The 20,000-nt window shown below is 35.7% G+C and overlaps 1 protein-coding gene across 2 annotated transcripts in view; it reads right to left on the bottom strand.

Annotated features, from left to right (window-relative positions):
* The window catches only part of LOC106882757 (synaptotagmin-7), a 109,456-nt gene that overhangs the window by 2,180 nt on the left and 87,276 nt on the right, over nucleotides 1-20,000 (bottom strand). For both annotated transcript variants that reach the window (XM_052971424.2, XM_052971423.2), the window contains exons 4-9: nucleotides 7,659-7,826; nucleotides 7,240-7,379; nucleotides 6,259-6,423; nucleotides 5,720-5,839; nucleotides 3,751-3,957; nucleotides 942-1,056 (exon numbers count right to left, since the gene is read on the bottom strand). In XM_052971424.2, the coding sequence (XP_052827384.1) occupies nucleotides 942-1,056; nucleotides 3,751-3,957; nucleotides 5,720-5,839; nucleotides 6,259-6,423; nucleotides 7,240-7,379; nucleotides 7,659-7,826 (915 nt within the window). The remainder of the gene's footprint in view (nucleotides 1-941; nucleotides 1,057-3,750; nucleotides 3,958-5,719; nucleotides 5,840-6,258; nucleotides 6,424-7,239; nucleotides 7,380-7,658; nucleotides 7,827-20,000) is intronic.

Genomic DNA, 20,000 nt, shown 5'->3' on the forward strand with positions numbered 1-20,000 from the left:
AGCCTTCAAACTATTTTTTCGGTGAATTTTATTTTCATAGTTCTTAATTCATTCGCTCCATCGATCTCTCTCCTTTTACTGCCATTTTAAATTTCTTTTTGACTATATTTATAAAAGTTATTGAGAATTTATTATACCGTTAAGGGAAATAACTAATTTCTACTATTTAAGAGTTATGCACCTTTGTGGAATTGAAGCGTATTTTGCCGAGCCCTTATTCAGCGGAAATTGAGAGAAATAAATGTGGTCTGATGACTGTCACAATTACAGGGAACGTAAAATAACCACAATGGATAATTTGTAGTAAACATACATACATACATACATACATACATACATACATACATACATACATACATGTCACTGAGGAGGCATCACGTCGAAACACGGCGTCTGGTAGTCCGCTGACGTCTTAGTACGCGCACACACTATAAAAGGAGAAATTTATTCTCCACGGCAAAATTTCACTGCAAATGTTATTCACATTCTAACGTGTTAAAAATATTTGTACACAAAATTATTTTGATCGTCGCTGCTTTGTATTGTTAAAGCTGAGTTAAGTTTAGTTCAACAAGCGTCAACATTCGCCAGGAAATGCCTTGTTTGCTGTTTTCTAAATAAGATCAGCAATTCCTGTCAAGAATCCAAATGGCCAAAGGAATATCTATGACACACGAGGTGAATCAAAGCGAAAAACGGTGCCTGGAAGTCGGCTGTCGTTGTTCGGAGATTCGTGTGTTTTTATGCAAAGCCTTTTAAGAGAAATTTGTTCTTCGATACAAAATTCCGCAGCGAATGCCATTCGCGTTTTGCAAGTTAAATCTTATATATTGTGTATGCTTATGTATGTATGTATGTATGTATGTATGTATGTATGTATGTATGTATGTATGAACGAATGAACGAATGCAGGTAGGTCTGAATAAATATATCATACTCACTGACAGTTCCAACCAGTGTCACTTTCGGAATGTGTTTAGCTTCTATAACGTTAAAGACCATTTTACCAGCTACGGGCTGGTAACATCCAGAAATACGAAGGTCACCTTGGTGTAACTGTATTGGAAAATAAAATGAAAACAAATTTGAAACGTAAAGATGAATTTTTTATCGTGGTTCCTTCCACTTTTCAATAATATAAAGGAAACAGTCTGTCATTGTTGTCTACCACCAAACCAGCGCTATCTTAACAGACACATGATCAAAGCTGTTCTCACCATGACCATCCCGCAGTTAAGGAATTGAAAGAAATGTTGGTAGGAATAGCAAGAATGCATTATACAGAATTTCTTTTATTTCTTACACCTAAGGAAAATAAACCTCTTCTGATCTTGTTGGTAGAATAATTCAATAAGTTGAATAAGACAAGGTTCAAACTTAATGAAGCTCAAAGATCTTAGTTTTCAACAACAATCAAAAGTAAATGTTGACATAAATGAGTTTGTAAGTATATACGCAATAGTTTCGTGTTTTATTAATTAAGTTGAAGTACTGTACTTTTGAAAGTATCATAGAAAGTATATAGACATTTATTCCTGCTTTCAAAGTCAAAATGTTTATCAGAGGATAATGGGCAGGAAATAAATTAATAAAAAAGAAGCCGTGTCTGTTCTTAAACTGGCTGAAGTTAGTATGTCAAGGCAATGCCAAAGTAGTTGTTAACAATAAACAAGAGAGAATGTAAGGCAACAACAACAACAACACCACCACTACCAACAACAACCGAAATATGGTTTGTATGCGCCCAATGTCTGATTGGGGAACATTTCAGATGGGCTAAAATAAAGCACGTGACAACAGTCGTTTGCCTAGCTTCATCCTAAACAGCTGAGAGAACAGTAATCGATAATGATCAATATAAAATAAAGGTAGCAAGAACCAAATGATGGCACAAAACTATAAATAGCAACGAACAGTATAGATGGTGAGGTGTGAAAAGGATCGATAGAAAAAAATGTCGTTTATTTACAGGTAAGTTGCAAATGGGTCTGAGTTTACATGACACGTGCGCAAAATGCAATTGATAGGTGCACTTGCTCCAGCTGAGGTCTGCACCTGTGTGCATGATGCATCTGGATCTGCAAGATGCACATTCATGCAAGTAATTCTGTAGAAAATTGAAATGACGTAAACTTTCGTACAAGTAGAATTGTGAGATGATCAATGTTAGAATTATTTTGAAAAAAAAAGAAAAAAATACGTAAATGGTTTATTTTCATGTTCCACGAGGTGTCAATGAATGCTAGGTCGGGGACGTTGATAAAGGTGGAAACAGCAGAATGTAAAAAGGCTGTTGCAGCTTCTCTGCACAAGTTGCTTCGTTCAATATCTTTGTATTTATATCAATGAATATGCATATGTGTGCGCGTGTCTAAAACAAATCAACATCGAATGTTAAATAAAAAAATCTATTCGTGACAGAAATTCAAGGAAATTCACGTTGTTGGATTTAAGGTCTAAGAAAAACATGTTTAAAACAGTTAAAGTGATGAAATAATTAATATCTAAAAGAAACCATTGGTCAGAAGAATTAACGGAATATGAAAAAATATTGTAAATCAAAATCTGTTTCAATAAACTAAGAATTGCAGTCGGGATTCTAATGATTTTGATGTCTCTTCTTGTGTCCTTGGAAAGAGACGAATATTCCATATTTGTCTACGTTTCTGTCTTCGAGCCACTTTGTGTAAGAAATGGTGGTATCGCTGTCTCTTTATTCATTTAGTCAATGTTCCGTATGGCTGGTTATTGTTTATTGTTATTTCTGGTTGAAAGTGAAGCAATAATGGAGACGAAAATTGGTTTGAAACAGCGAAAAACGAGGCTGAGTCGACAGTGGAAAGCTTTCAGCTGACTAAGAAGATATGGTGTAATTGGTATTAAGACAATGATGGAAGAAAGGTAAAACAACTCGAACGTTTTGTCGTTGATATCGTAAACAACATTTTCTACAACATTTAATTGACTGAAGACATGAATCTATGCGTTGTACAAACATATTTATGTAAACATTATCTTCACTGATACTGTAAATGAAAATCTGCTAAATTTATTATATTTAAAGCGGATCCTATTTCAAACTACTACTACTACTACTACTTCTTCTTCTTCTTCTTCTTCTTCTTCTTCTTCTTCTTCTTCTTCTTCTTCTTCTTCTTCTTCTTCTTCTTCTTCTTCTTCTTCTTCTTCTTCTTCTTCTTCTTCTTCTTCTTCTTCTTCTTCATGCGGTGAGCTGGCAGAATCGTTAGCACGCCGGGCGAAATGCTTAGCGATATTTCGTCTGTCGCTACGTTCTGAGTTCAAATTCCGCTGAGATCGACTTTGCCTTTCATCCTTTCGTGGTCGATAAATTAAGTACCAGTGAAACACTGGGGTTGATGTAATCGACTAGTCCCCTTCCCCCAAATTTCAAGCCTTGTACCTATAGTAGAAAGGATTATTGTCGTCATTATTATTATTGCTGAGTGAGAGAGCAGCGCATGTCATCAAAGTGACACTGGGGTTCTTTACCTTCTGGGTCCTTGTGTGAGCCTTACCTGGAAATATTGTCAAAATATCACATCTACCTGTCAATATGTGATGTCTACATGTAAATATTGTGATATCTACTCGTAAAAAATGTGATATCTACCCGTAAACATGTGATATCTACCCGGAGGTATGCGACATCTACCCGTAAATAAGCGACATCTATCTGTAAATAAGTGACATCAACGTGCAAATAAGTAATGTCTACTCGTATGTACTTACCCGTAAGACCGTTTGCGGCATTAGCGTAAGGTTGGCTTTCCCATCGGTCAGTTGGTCGATCTCTTTCAACAGAATGGTACCAACACCCAGTAAATGGCGCCGTCCTCTGGCCTCAGCTGAGTACATTTGGAATTCCAAAGCAGCGTCGTCGGTGAAGTCCACTGAAGACAACTCTTTTATAGTGAATTTCTCCAAGAAAACAGGATTCTAAGGGAGAAAAAAAGCAAAGAAGGTGCACCAGCATGACCGCAGCCACTTGGCTGAAACACATAAAAAAAAAAAAAAAAAATATATATATATACATACTCACTCACTTACACACATACATATACACACGTGCATATACACGCCCCATACACACAGATATATATATATATATATATATATATCTATGCGCATACTCAGATAAGTGGTAATGAAATTGGTGAGTAATGTCCACCCGTTATTTTGTACAGTAAATAAATAAGTGCTACCCCGCCGCCGCCACCGAAAGATCCCGCAAGATCCCGACTAAGAGAGCTTATGCGGATGACGTTCCGTAGCTTTCGTGGCCCGGTAGTGATTAGTCATGGAGTATATTGTGACCTTTGCTTTTGAAGACTGCAACCTTTCGAAAAGTCAACAACATTGGAGAACACCAGTGGAGACGCCATCAATAATTACAACAACAAATTTGGTCTGCAATTAAATATAACAGCAACAACAAAAGAAAAACCATATTCAGTCCGAGAAGTCAATGAACCGCGGCAGCTTTGTGTGTGTGTGTGTGCGTGTGTGTGTATGATTGGTTTTGTTTTTATATATGTATGTATATATGTGTATATGTCTATACATACATACACACATCACCCCTATATATATATATATATATATATATATATATATATATATATACATATATTCATATATATTTGTACATGTACATATATATATATATATATATATATATATATATATATATATATATATATATATGCCTATATACATACAATCATATATGTGTGTATGTGTGTATCTATCTATATATGTGTGTGTAACCGTTGTATAAGATATTTGCAGTAAAAAAGTGAGAGAGAAAGAAAAGGAAGGAGAGAGGAAGGGAGTGTGAGAGAGGGAGAGTGAGAGAGGGAGGGAGAGAGGAAGGGAGAGTGAGAGAGGGAGGGAGAGGAAGAGAGAGTATATGACTGGTACTGTTATTCTCAATTCCAGAAGAACAAATCACGAAGCTGCCACAGCAAGATTTGCAAACCGACCGTAACTTGTCGGAAAGAAATAATGTAAGGAATGCAGGTCGGCGTTCGGTTAGATTTTCTTTTTCGGTTACAGTTTCTTTCTTGAAATGTCTAATTACTATTGAACCATAGACGCAGGCATGGCCACCTGGTTAGAAGATTGCTTCCAAACCACATGGTTCAGTTCCATTGCGTGGCACCCTGGGGGTCGAGTCCCTTCTACAAATTAAAAGAAGCATCGACAGGAAAACAGATCGGGAATTAATCTGGAGGTTATCATTGAAGTTAAGCTAGAAAACCTGGACAACATTCCGGTAAACTCCGTCTGCTGAGATGCGCAGATACACGCCGAAGTTCGTAGACAGATCGGGTGAGGACACTGTTCGTGAGGCGCATCTTTCAGTAATCCGTCTGCTTCATGAAGATGCAGTCATGGGTTCAGCAAAGATCGAAACTTGGCACCTGTCTCTGGAACATTATCAGAGCTCATCGTCTTCCACAAGTGGGACAATGATATCGGTGGATGTTCCACTCAAGCAATCTATAGAACATTAGGGGCGAGGAAGAGTGACGCTGTAACCAGGGTGATTCTGGGCGTCGACGAAAGCGAACTGTGGTATGTGCTGGACTTTACAAAGGACAGTGTGAGTAAGGGGTGTAAATTACGTTGCTTAATTAAAATTAAGATTATAATTGAAATAAATAAATAATTCAGGAGACGAGGTGAAATGGATTACTTTTGTTTTGTAGACAGTTTTGGTGTGGAATTTGACGGTTCTTCCCGGGGTGAGGAAACCTTTGACAGAGGGATTCAGTAATGGCTGTTGAGAACACGCTGGCATCACAAGGTTCTGGGCCTGAAGAGAATCAACAGAAACACAATGTTAACTTGTATTTCAACAGGAATGAGTAACGTGGCGACATTGAAGACAGAGGTTTTAAGTTCAAAACATTTCATGTGTTAGTTATTTGAACCCTCATGCCATGATGGTTTCACTGAGCTTAATTGAAACAACGGGGTAAGGGATAATGACAAATATTTTGCTGATAATAAACCCTTACTAACTTCGATATCTCCATTTTCTTCTTCTTAATTTGCATGACTAGAAACCATGGTTTATATTTAAGCCTATTGTTTTATGGATATTAACCTCCCACCAAAATATTAAGTATTGAACAACCTGTATGATACCATCCATCATGAGGCTGTTATAACCTCTGTTTGAATTATATACATACATATATATATATATGAGAGTGTATATATAAATCTTACCTCGATAATGAATATATTTAATGATGTTTTATCCTCGACAAAATTGAGTTGCAGTTTTAGCTGTCCTGTTGGTTTAACAGGAGGAGCATAACGAGGTACCATTTCTTCCAAGTTCAAATCGTGCATCAGGAATGGCGAATCGGGCAAACCGATTACATTTTGTCGCTGTTCAAAGAGAGAATGTAAAGGAATATAGGCGGAATGGAATTGGTAGGGGATAGAATGGTAGAGAATCAAATCGAATAGAAATATTGGAATATAATGGAATGGTAGCGAATGGTTTGGATTGATATCGTAAATAACGGAACAAAATAAAATAGAAATTGACAAGAAGAGTACATTATACATACACATATATACATACACACATGCACACACGTACACATACGCACACACACACAGAGGTGGAGGCGTGTGGGTTAGTGGTCAGGGTGCTGCACTCATGAACGTAAGATTGTGGTTTCGATTCCTAGACCGGTCAATGCGTTGTGTTTTTGACCAAAACACTTAAATTTTCCGTTCTTGCAGCCCACTCAGATAGCAAAATGAGCAAACCTGCGGCAAATCATGTGTGTGTGTGTGTGTATAATACATATTGATACTATATAATCTAGTATATATGATGTAGTACACCCTGGTGTAGAACTCAATATAGATATGCTTCAGAACGAAGTGTTAGTTGAGTACAAAACGGTAATAAGAAAAGAGATGGATGGCAAAGGAATTAAACAATTATCTTAGGAAGTTCATTAGTTTACAGCCGTTTTTGCTATAAGATGCCTGAGTAACACCTTATAGCTTCATCGGAGCTTCAAATATGTAATGCACTTCATATTTGAAGCTCCGATGAAGCTCATTTTCTCTCTCTCTCTCTCTCTCTCTCTCTCTCTCTCTCTCTCTCTCTCTCTCTCTCTCTCTCTCACATACATCGTACGAATAAGCTGTAAAGAGAGTTCGACTAAAATTCCTTTCACTACTCACCGTTGTCTTTTGTTTTTTGCGCATGTACTGTTGTTGTCCAGGTGGTGGGTTCAAGTTGTGATCGAAATTGCTGAGACTGTTAACAACGAGGGTCGATAAAGTCCCACGTCGTTTGAGTGGCTTTTTCTTGCATGGTGTACCTGTTCGATAAATAACAGACACTCGGTCATTTATATTGATTGGCTAAGAGAACATCAGTGTGGCCTTTTAGAAGCTGGTGTTTGATTTAGAAGCACAGGAATACCAGTAGATTACTGGTATTGATAATTAAAAAATTGTTAACATTGTCTCTCAATTTTTCATCATTATATTGATTTCTAAGACGGCAGCAGATTTACACGGAGGAAATAAAAATGAAACAGAAAGCGGTCTAAGAGGTCAAAGACAGCAGGGTTTAAAAAATGTTATTTCTTACTCACCATCTAAAGAAGTGGAGCCTTTGTTGTCCTTACCAATCTCAGCCAAAGACATGCTTCGTTTTCCCGTTGTGTTATTAATCGACTCTTCTTCTTTCTCCTCCTCTAACATCTCGAATCGATAGGATCTATACATCTCATCCACTCCATTGATATCGGAATCGGAATAATCTGGAAGACAATAGAGCAGAATTCAAAATGGTATTGCTTATGCTTTGAATTTGTGTGTGCTGTGAGTGTATATATATATATATATATATATATATATATATATATATATATCGAAAAAAGTCAAGGTGGAAAATGCTAAAATTATTTTATAAAAAACATTTCAGTACCGGTTTCGGTCATTGAGAATTTTGGAAAAATTAAATGAAAAGTATTTTAAAAGAATATTTGCATAGTATTCAAATACAAGGGGAATTTTCCTTGTTTCTGCCTGTCACACACGCAAACACACACATATTTGTATGTATATAACTCCATATATCTATGGATCCGTGGATGAGGACAGGTATCTGCGCCTACGAAATTTTAAGTAATGTAGACTGAGTCAACCTGTTAGGAAAAGTCCATATTTGGTTTATCAACATGTTCTTTGACGTGGAGATTTAATCTCACATAGCGGCAGTCAAGTTATTTATTGTGTTTCTTAAATAGTATTCAGTATCCATAACAAATATACAAGACGTTCTGACAATGACCATCAGGTTTACTTTGAAATTGAGACATGTCTGGGTCTCTAGTTTCATCACATCAGAACAATCAACTCTCGTGACTGACAGACACGACCACTTCCATTTAAGATGCAAGGCACTCATGGTTGAGTGCTTGCAGCTTCGTGTATGTATGTATAATGTACTGTTATTGGTGGGATAAGAAAAAGGTACCCCACCCACTGAGAAATAAATATATTTTAATATACACTGTATTTCAATTCAAGCTATTATAATTTCCTCGCTTCTGATAGTACAATGGTCGGACGAGCTTGCATTGCGTCCTATGTACTACTGGACAATCATTCATGTTCAAAATACATGATTGCTCTCTCAGAAAAAAGCAAGAACAAATGAAAGAAAAAAATAAATGAAAAAAGAAACGAGAATGAAAGCATGTAGGAAAGCGAAATAAGAGTGTTGTCTCTTTGGTCCGTTAGGACGGGAGTTAGTAATGGTTGGCTGGGTTAATTCGGCAGGGAAAGTTTAAAATCTGTGAGACTGTATTCTTAATCTGGTAAAGGTGATATTCTCCAGTTCAATAATAGAAACTTATTCAGATACTTATATTTAGTAAAAAATCTCGGGTCTAAAATTAAGTAGGTCGGCAGAATTCTTAGATTTACAAAGGATATAAGTTCTTTCAGCTATACAAAGCCTACACCTCCTTGACCATTAACGCATGGCTGGGGAATCCTACAATGCTTCATGTGATAGTGTATGGTGTATGGTTGGCTGTCAAGAATCAGATATGGTTAGCTGACCAAGAGTTTTTTTTTCTACGTGCAGTAAAGAAGATTTGGCTAACCAACACTGTATACAAGAGACTGATATAAAACTTTGTCTTTATAAAGAATATTTTCGGGGAAATAAAAAGAGGAATCAACTAAATTAGTTTCAGTATTGTATTGGGATTTTCTCAACGAGTGAGTACCTTCTTTAAGTGTTTGCAGAGATTAATCCGGGTATCACAAAAGTTGAAGATACAAACAGAAAACTTCTATTTCGGCGTCAAGTTACTTCAAGTTAGGAAAGCCATTATTATCTGCAAAACTAAAGTATTTGTGAATACCATGGAGGTTTTCGGTGATCGCAACAGTTTATTTCGTCTTCGCGTTGCAATATGTTTAAAGAAACTGGGTTACGACAATATACTCGGTTGTAACCTCCTGAGTAAATTCATATAAATGTAATAATATAATATAGAGATATAATGGACATATTATGGAGAGCCAGTAGCATAACAGGTGTATATATATATTACACACACACACACACACACACACACACACACACACACACACACACACACACACACACACACACACACACACACACACTACAGCTTCAAAACTGAATTAGAATTATCAAATAACATTCACAATTTTTGCTTATTTCTTCTTCCTTATCTCAATATCGACTTTTAATGGATTGAAATGCGTTCGTCGATAAGTTTTCTTCACTAATTATATACATACATACATGCATACATATATACAGACATACACACACACACACACGTATATGTTTATATGCATGTGTACATGTCTGTTCATGCATATAAAAATATATATATTTATATCTATATGCACACATATATACATAATCATATATATCAATTTATATATAGATATATATAATTATGAGTGTTTGTGTGTGTATATATATATATATATATATATATATTCATATATAAGAAATATTCATGTGTAATTATATATATGTATGTATATATACGTATGTGTATGTATATATGTGTATGTATGTATATATATATATATATATATATATATATATATATATATATATATATATATATATATATATACATGTATGTATGTATGCATACTTGCATGTATTATGCATGTGTGTATGTATGTGTGCCATTGACTCTACTCCACACGTATTTGATTTTTCCAATTTAATTCTCATCTGAATTCAACAACGATTCAGGTTATTCATTTCTTACAAACAAAAAGGGAAAAAGAACCATTGATAGACATTTATATAAACAAGCGCGCACGCACACACACATACACACACACACATACACAGAGGCGCGCGCGCACGGGTACATTGTAAAAGTGCAACAATATATATACAAAAGCACGCACTAATAAACGCACGCCATATATTCGTGTGTGTGTGTGTGTGTGTGTGTGTGTGTGTGTGTGTGTGTGTGTGTGTGTGTGTGTGTGTTCAGAATGCTAAAGGTTTCAATACATAAACAGAAAAAAAGAATCTCGTTATTCTACAAAACATGAAATAAGAAGATTTTTGTTGCGTGACAGATTAAATAATCTCTTATGATGTTAAATGATCTATCTATCTATCTATCTATCTATCTATCTATCTATCTATCTATCTATCTATCTATCTATCTATCTATCTATCTATCTATCTACCTACCTACCTACCTACCTATCTATCTCTCTACTTACCTTTCTACATATCCATCCATCTAACAATTTAATTATACTTCTGTCTAACTATCTACCTATCAATTATACAAACACATGTATGCGTGCATTAATCGCATATGTATGTATCTCTAACTATATATATATATATGTGTGTGTGTGTGTGTGACCCTTTCACTGTTATACTCTTTCCCCCCCTCTTACTCTCTCTACTTCCCACTCTCTACTAATACTTTTCTTTCCCTCTCATATCTACCACCGCCTCCCTTTATTTTCTCTCTCTCTCACCTTCTCTCCTTTTTACCCTGCCCCCTATTCCCTTCCTTATACGACCAATTCCTTGTAATAATTGCATGCAAAAGTTTCCTCTTCTTCGAATCTAGTTGTTGACACTGAGCAATGTCTTCAAGAAAGAACACTACTTAGATACATCATTCTAGATCGTGTATATAGGTACCATTGTGATGCACACTTTTTGTAATGTACAGAATAATTTTAGAATATTTAGTTAAGCTTCTGCTGTGAGTTCAAATCCTGTCCTCGCTAATCCACTCCAGACGTCTTCAAAGGCATACTAATTACTTAACTCTACCCATCTATCATTATCGCTAGTCTGCAGAAGGCTATGGGCATGGCCCTTGTTTACCGCACGAAAATAATACTATTACTCGAAATAATCCTTTGTATTTAATGCAAAAAAAGGCTGAAATTTTGCGGGGTGGGTCTCATCGATTCCATCGACTCCCCGGTCTCAACTGGTACTTATTTTGTTGACCTCGGAAGGATAAAAGGTAAAGTCGATTTCAGCGGCATTTGAACTTAGAACGTAAAGGCGGGCAAAATGCCACTAAGCGTTTGCTGACCATTCTACCAGCTCGTCACCTAATTCTCTATTACCATAATAATAAGCTCTGTGTAGTTATAATATTTTCATACATCCTAGGACTCTCCACTTCACAAACTACTGATTTGCTGCCTTTCCATAACATCGAAGTCGGACACAATGGCACTTACCACACACCAACGGAATCCCGCCTCTGTGGAGCATTACAGTATGATATTTAGTAAACTTTTACACTATTTTAAGGCGGTAAGCTGGCAGAGTGGTTAGCACGTCGGACAAAATACTTTGCAACATTTTTTCCGTCTTTACGCTCTCAGTTCAAATTTCAGCCAGGTCGACATTGCTATTCATCCTTTCTGTATCGATAAATTAAGGACCAGTTGAGCACTGGGGTTCGATGTAATCGACTTACCCCTCTTTCTGAATTACTGGCCTTGTACCAAAATTCGAAACCAATCTTATCCTCTATTTAGTAATTGCCTCAATATATTCTACATGTCTGGTCTTGGAATAAAGCGAAGGAAGAATGTAACTGAGGTGTTTCTCTTTTCTCATAAGAATTTGTGAGAAAACTCAATCTGACCACAAGGTGTAATCCTGAAAACGTTTCCGGATAATCAATTTTAAATGTAATAAAGCTATATTGGTAACACAACTAGGATTTCCTCACTTATTTCTCCCTTGTTTCCAATAAAACTACACCGACATTGACTTCCATCTATTAAAAGAGATGGAAGACCGAACAACGTGACTTAACAGTCGTGATATTTTAAATGGCCTTCCAGCGTTGAAATCACTTAACAAACCGTCTTGTTTATAGTAAGAGAGGCTAAATGTCTATCGCTACTTCTTCAACATGATTTAACCAAGTGGAGACAATAACATCCTCTATTGCTTATATTATTATTATTATTATTATTATTATTATTATTATTATTATTATTATTATAGCTTGTAGTTCAAGATAGACAAGGAGTGCAATATTACACAAATCTCTCTCGCTCTTCTCTATGTCTGTCTCTCTCTCTTTGTTTCCACAGGCATATGCGTGCGTGTATGTAATATATATATATATACATGCATAGATGCACCACATATATATATATGGTATATATGTGTCGTGTGTGCATGTATATATATATATATATATATATATATATATATATATATATATATAACATATATTTGTGTGTATAGATAAAAAACTCGAATCCAAACAGATTGGCGGTTGTAGTCTACATATGTATATATGTGTGAGCGCATGCGCATATGAGTATTCTTGTATTGACATATATACCTACCTACCTACCTACCTACCTACCTACCTACCTACCTACCTACCTATCTATCTATCTATCTAGTTATCTATCTATCTACCTATCTATCCATCTATCTATCTTTCTCGGTAAGTACATTTACATACACACGCGCACACACCTCCACATAGACACACACGAATCTAAGTCTGCTTCTCGTCGGCCATTCTCCTTCAGTCGATAAAGCAACGATTGAAGAAGAAGCAGGAAAATATAATTCTTCAACCGGATTCCAATAATGCCGTTTGTGAAAGACACCATCAGGGCATCCTGCGAAATAGTGTCTCGTAGTGGCCATAGAAAGAATGGAGAACTTTGCCACACACACACACACACACACACACACACACACACACACACACACACACACACACACAGACTCACACAGATACAGACGCACACATCCACTCACACATATACATATATGCGCATGCACAAGCACACACATGTCCACACACACACACACACACACACACACACACACACGCACACACACATGAAACAGTCAAACATCAATCGAAGAATTGCTCAACACATTATTTTGATGCAGAAAAAAAAACTTCAAAATCACGGTCAGCGTTTATGTCTAGTCGGAGAAACAGACATAAAAGCTTGCAGTATCCATGTCCAACGAAGTTATCTGATCTTCGGTCAATGGCGTCTTTTTCCCCCAAAATTACACAAAATTAAGTTCTCAGATCCGCTTAAACATCTAAACCTCTCGAATGTTTCAGCATGGCGTAGTTCAATAACTGAAATTACTCAGAAATAAGCTGAACCCAAGTTGGCAACGGACCTCAGTAACATTGCAGAGCTCAATGGCTTTCGGAAATTATCGATAATACACAACATAAAAGAGTTCATGAAATTTTGTCCCGAAACTGTCTTCATCTACTTTAAAAGTACCGCAACGGATATTACTGTTTACACCTCGGGTAAGCTGCCCACGAACAACTTTGTCCCGTTGAGAGAGGATCTATGAAGGTTTGCCAATATTTCAGATGTAAAACACCTACCCTTGATTTACTTCGAAGTACGAGTATGGTTTCTAACAACCATAGAGCAAAAACAGTAAAACAGCGACTCTAAAATGGCCCACGATGATAAGTGCAACGACAACAAACATCTGTAAATAGAGCAGCTGTCAACATATTCACTAACACCATTTTGTGGTTGAACTTGTACAGCCATATGTAAATATGGAGAGGACAGCGGAAATATACGAGAGATGACGGAAATGTGTCGTCTGCTGTTTGGTTCCGAAGAAATAATATAAAACTACCTTTCACTCTAATATCAATATCATCAAAACAAAAACATTCTAATAACATATTTTCTTTGATTTCTTTCATTTATTCTATCAGAGTTTTTCTTTTTTATTCAATTTTTCTTTCTTTCTTAATTTCATTTATTTTTAACGCCTTTCTTTCTTTCTTTCTTTCTTTCTTTCTTTCTTTCTTTCTTTCTTTCTTTCTTTCTTTCTTTCTTTCTTTCTTTCTTTCTTTCTTTCTTTCTTCATATTTTCAAAATCTTTCGCTTATTTGTTATTTTAAATCTACCTACTTCTCTCTCTCTCTCTCTCTCCCTCTCTCTCCCCCTCTCTCTCTGTCTTCCTATCTATCTATCTATCTATCTATCTATCTATCTATCTATCTATCTATCTATCTATCTTTGAACTTTATAAATCCAGCTTCATTCACAAGAAATATTTTGTTTGGAGACTAATAGTCCAATTCCATTTAGAACTTTCTTCGTCTCATGGGACTTCGTCAGCATTACACGCAACCGCCTGTGTAGCCACGCTTGCCCGAATCGTCGAGAAGTTTGCTTCGCAACGACGAGGTCCCGACTTCGACCCTGTTGCGTGACATGTTGGCAGTTAAAGGTCTTTCACGATAGCCTCGAGTCGACGTATACCTGGACAGGCGGAAACCGTATAGAAGCCCATTGAATGCAATGTACTCGTAATTCAAAAGTGCAGTCTTGTGTCACTGTGCCACACTGACTCCGCATCGGAGTTACATTATGGCTTCACTCCCATATAAAAAGGACAACTAATTAAATCACTTTTATATCAAATTGTTTAAATGTTTAAAGTTGAGTTTAACCGAGGAAAGAAAGAAAGAAAAGAAAATGCAAGTCTTCCATTTATTTCTCCATTTTTCAGTTAGAAATAACGTATTTCTTCAAATTCCGCCGAGGTCGACTTTGCCTTTGTATGCATACATAATACATATATATGCATACAATATATACATACATATATATATATATATATATACATACAATATACAATATTGCATTATATTGTATACAAGACAATTTTGTAGTATATACTACATAAAAAAACAATATAAAAAATTATAAAAAACTCATTTCAGGAACCATAGAAAAACACTTTTGTCCCACGTCAATTCTGCTGACTGGCGCTGCTTGTTTTTCTCAGATGTTTGTCTCCAGATTCTAGAAATAGTAACAACTCGTACAAAAAAACACATCAGGTCTCGCCAAAAAAGAAGCCAAATGGAGATTTTTTTGGATAAATTTACGATGTTTGATAGTAGCAGTAGTAGCAGCGGTAGTAGTAGTGCTTATTGATGTTGTTTTTATTGTTGGCCTCATCGCGTCCATATTTATTTCAACATGAATGAAATACTAATGAGAGTTGGGACGATAACCACAACAACAACAAAAACTAATTTAATTGGCGAAATTCACAAAAAAAAAAAAGAAAAAAATTTCAGAAAATTTCTTTTGAAATATAATTTCCGTTTCTGCATTATTCTTTTGTTTGTTTGTTTTATCAGCAATCAGATGTTAATTATTAATTACTGACTATTTTGTTTGTCATTGATACAAAAACTAATTCGATTTCGAAAGTTTCATAGATGCCCAGCTACAATTCCACAATGGAAGGAGGAGAGAACAAAAACAATAGGAAATACAACTTTCTCCTTTGTTAACTTCACAGAAGTTTTACATACACTCCATCCCCGCCCTCCCCTACAGAATTGTGTTGATAAACTAAGTAAACTATACACATTAATGTTGCGAAAGAGTCTATAACATTTCGGATGTTAGTCATTCATCAGAAAAAAAAGAGAAAAACGTTGGGGGAAGTGAAAATAAAAATGGACGACAGGTTAGGAACCTGGTGGGAATGGAGTTCTATGGGAGTGAACTAAGAAAGGATAAGAGGTATATATGTATGTGTGTGTACGTGTGTTTGAATTTACAATCAACAAAGACAAAGTACGCTACATAAAGTTGAGTTTATATAAGTATTTGAAGATGAGGTTTTCTTAACATCGCTCGGAGCTTCGCTAATCAAAGTGACAAATGCTACAGCCAAGTAGCTTCGAAATATTGCGCTAGTCTGAGATGGATAAAGTTTAAAAAAAAAACAATACGCTTAGCTGGATATAATTACACCGATATATGTGTGCATATATGTATGTATACATTTACACGCCTACACATGAACACTTACACATGAACACTTACACGTGGATAAGAAGACTAAAGTAGAAGCGGATATGTTAACGCGCCAGACATCTATTTATAAGGACATGTATGCATCTATGCATAATTATACGCTCAAACATGCACGGACATACAGACAGACATACGTTTGCATGAATAAAAATGACTTGAAAAATCGGGAAAAATTTGTCAAAAATTGCTCAGCATTAAACGCTGTTACTATTTTTAAAAACATCTCTCAGTACCCGAAAGAAATTCGAAAATCTCTAAGGATATATAAATTTTCAGGCTGAAATTTCGAAATATATTAAGACATTTTATTCAGTTTATTAAATATCTGTGTAGCATAAAAATATTGAAAACATTAAGAGCACCTCTTCAATGAATTTCTATACGGAGTTGAAGTTTCAATGGTTGATCGGTCTATATGGATACTGTCAACCTCTCTCTCCTTCAGACTCCAGATGCACTGAGACAGTAAAAGTTATATTTCGTTTGTCTGAGTGGTTGAAAGAATAAGTACGTAAAGCATATCTGTAAAGCTGTTTATATAGATAGGTTGTAGGATTTGATGTGTTTATAATATTGTCGTTGAGGGTTTCCTTAGGTTTAGCATTTTCTATATATATCGGTAATGTAAATTTAGGTGTGTAATTTTTTTAATTTTTAAAATTTATAAAAATTTTCTTAATGTTTGATTTTTAAAAATATATTTGTAATTTATATATTTTTATTATAGTTTTACTCATATTCTTATTTTTCTATTTAATATGACTTATAATATGTATTTTTAACTTTGATCCGTTAATAATAACAACAATAAGAAAAATAGCCCGAGGACGCATTGGTGGATTTATGTATTAGGTATAGCCTGGATAAACACCCCACCAGCGCAGAAACACGTGTAGCGTTGATTAAAAATACCTTCTTTCCCCACAGATTAATGTATCCTTCGTTTCTAAAATGGCAAAGTGTGATTGGAGGCAGATTTGGCCTTTATTTCAGACAGGAGTGCGGCCATGTAGAGGTTCCCACAGTGGTTCTGCTGTATTCGTACCGTTTCTATTTAAGATATTTGCAGCCAGTCAAGTTTCCAATAATATTTCTGTGAAAGAAAATAAATCTACAAAATGATAATTACTTTCAAAAATCGGATTCTTCGATTATTGCCATACCTCTGTTATCATCTTCTTAGCCCTATCCACGCTCATCTCCCTGTCATCCTGTTCATGAGCAAATCTTCGATCTTTTGTTCAATAAGTCTTAATATTGAACGATTTTCTTCTTGTTCATGAAATGTCTGGCAGAGTAAAAACCTATTTTTTCCGATTATGTTCGGCCTGATAGTTTGACCTTTGTATTGCACATTTGATTAACTCGGAAACATTCACAACCCTGGAATCGATAGGCCGAGGTTAGGACAGAAAAAAATCCTGCAGTTAATATTTGATGCAACAATACATTTGTTCCCATTTGCTTTCATTTCTTCTTTTTTTTTCTGCTTTACATATAAAGTCATAATGGCGCCCACAGCTAAAATATGCAAGGCCGCCAGATGTCAGCAGCGTCACTTCCCACAGTTCGTGATCTTGTGGCTTGGAAATTCACTACTATCAGACGACCAGATTATCTACTACGCATAAATAACTGACAGAGAAAGAAAGCGAAGTAATTCTTATATAAGCTGATTATGTAATTTAGAGGTAATTTCTAAGCCACGAACGAATTAACGATGATCCCGAAACTGCTTATATATCCACCATTGATCTAGGAAACTATCTGACATATAACTTAATGTTGTTGTTTGCCTTTTTCTTTCCAACTATCGAATCATTCCTTTCAAATTCAATTACTTTTCTGATAATTCACTGACTTTAAATAATTTGGTTTCCTTGATTTAATAAGTCTAATTCAGTGGCCGTCATTTACATAGGGACACAATGGAAGGTCTATATGTGGCCCACACTGTTGAAATGTTAATGATCTGTTACTGGCCGTCGACACTTCATTCCCTGGATGGCCATTCTAATTGCTTCTCTTTCCAATTTAAAATGCCTCATAATCAGGCAAAAGTAATAAATACAATAGAAACAGTAGTAGTAGTGGTAGTAGTAGTAGTAGTAGCAGCAGCAGTAGCAACAGAAATTATATTGCTAAGTTGGTAATAAAAATTATAGCAATGATACTATTATCATCATCATCATCATCATCATCATCATTATTCTTGTTGTTGTTGTTGTTGTTGTTGTTGTTGTTGTTGTTGTTGAGTGAGACAGCAGTGCATGCCATCAAAGTGACACTGGGGTAAAATATACGGAACCCAGTATACCCATCATGACTACCCGACTGATAAGGGTACACCAGGTACATGCATCACAATTATGTGTGCAAGATGGCAATCTCATATCAAGATAATAATAATGATGATGATGATGATGATGATAATAATAAAAAAAAAAATAATAATAATAATAATAATAATAATAATAATAATAATAATAATAATAATAGTTGATGCTTTCTCAATACAAAGGGAACAGAAATACAGCAGAAATAATATTGATAACAACAACAATACTAATAAAAGCTATTAAATCTAAAACTTATATGAAGTCCCTTACAAAGTCAGAAATAAACCTGGCAGTTTGCCCTGGAGTCAGCAGAAAAAAAAATCGCTATGATGATGATGATGATGATGATGATGATGATGTTCTTCTTCTTCTTCTTCTTCTTCTTCTTCTTCTTCTTCTTCTTCTTCTTCTTCTTCTTCTTCTTCTTCTTCTTCTTCTTCTTCTTCTTCTTCTTCTTCTTCTTCTTCCATTCACACAACAAAACTTCCCATTTCTTTTCATAATAAATCTTTATTACTTTTTACAATCGATTTCCATTTTCCTTTTCATCCCAGCTCCTCTGTGTCAATATGATGCCCGCCGTCTAACAGATGCTTCGTTTCCAATTTAATGTCTTCTGACAGATGTTTCCTGCTCAGCATCTTCCAGCATATTGTCTATTTAGTACCATCTAACCAATGTTTCGTTTACAATATAGCAGCAGCAGAAGCTGTAGCAGTAGTAGTGGTGGTGGTGGTGGTGGTGGTGGTGGTGTTGGTGTTGGTTGTAGTAGCAGCAGTGATGGTGGCAGTGGCAGTAGTACCTTCTAAGAGAGATTATGCTAATGCTTTGGTGAACTCTGGCGTCGACGTGAAGAGGAAGCTTGCCAGCGGACAGCCGGTCTCTGCTTCACTGAATTGAACGACAATTTAACAAATATTTTCCGTTTATTACAATCCAACAACTGCTTTCTTTTCTATAGAGTAAATTCCAGCAGAAGTTTCTTATCTCGGCAGCAGTTTGACAGACGAAGGGTACGAGTCCTGCACTCTCCTTTAGACTAAGCTAATAACACGTTTGTCATACAAATTGTAGACTAATACAGATTCAAATTTAGTTCCACAGATAACTCACCACACACACACACACACACACACACACACACACCTCATTGCCATAGTATTAACGACCTATCATTTCTACTTCACCTATGAGATCTCAACCTCAGTTTATGAT

The sequence above is a fragment of the Octopus bimaculoides genome, chromosome 11 (genome assembly GCF_046866305.1).
Source record: "Octopus bimaculoides isolate indiv1 chromosome 11, ASM4686630v1, whole genome shotgun sequence".
In the NCBI taxonomy this organism is placed as follows: domain Eukaryota; kingdom Metazoa; phylum Mollusca; class Cephalopoda; order Octopoda; family Octopodidae; genus Octopus; species Octopus bimaculoides.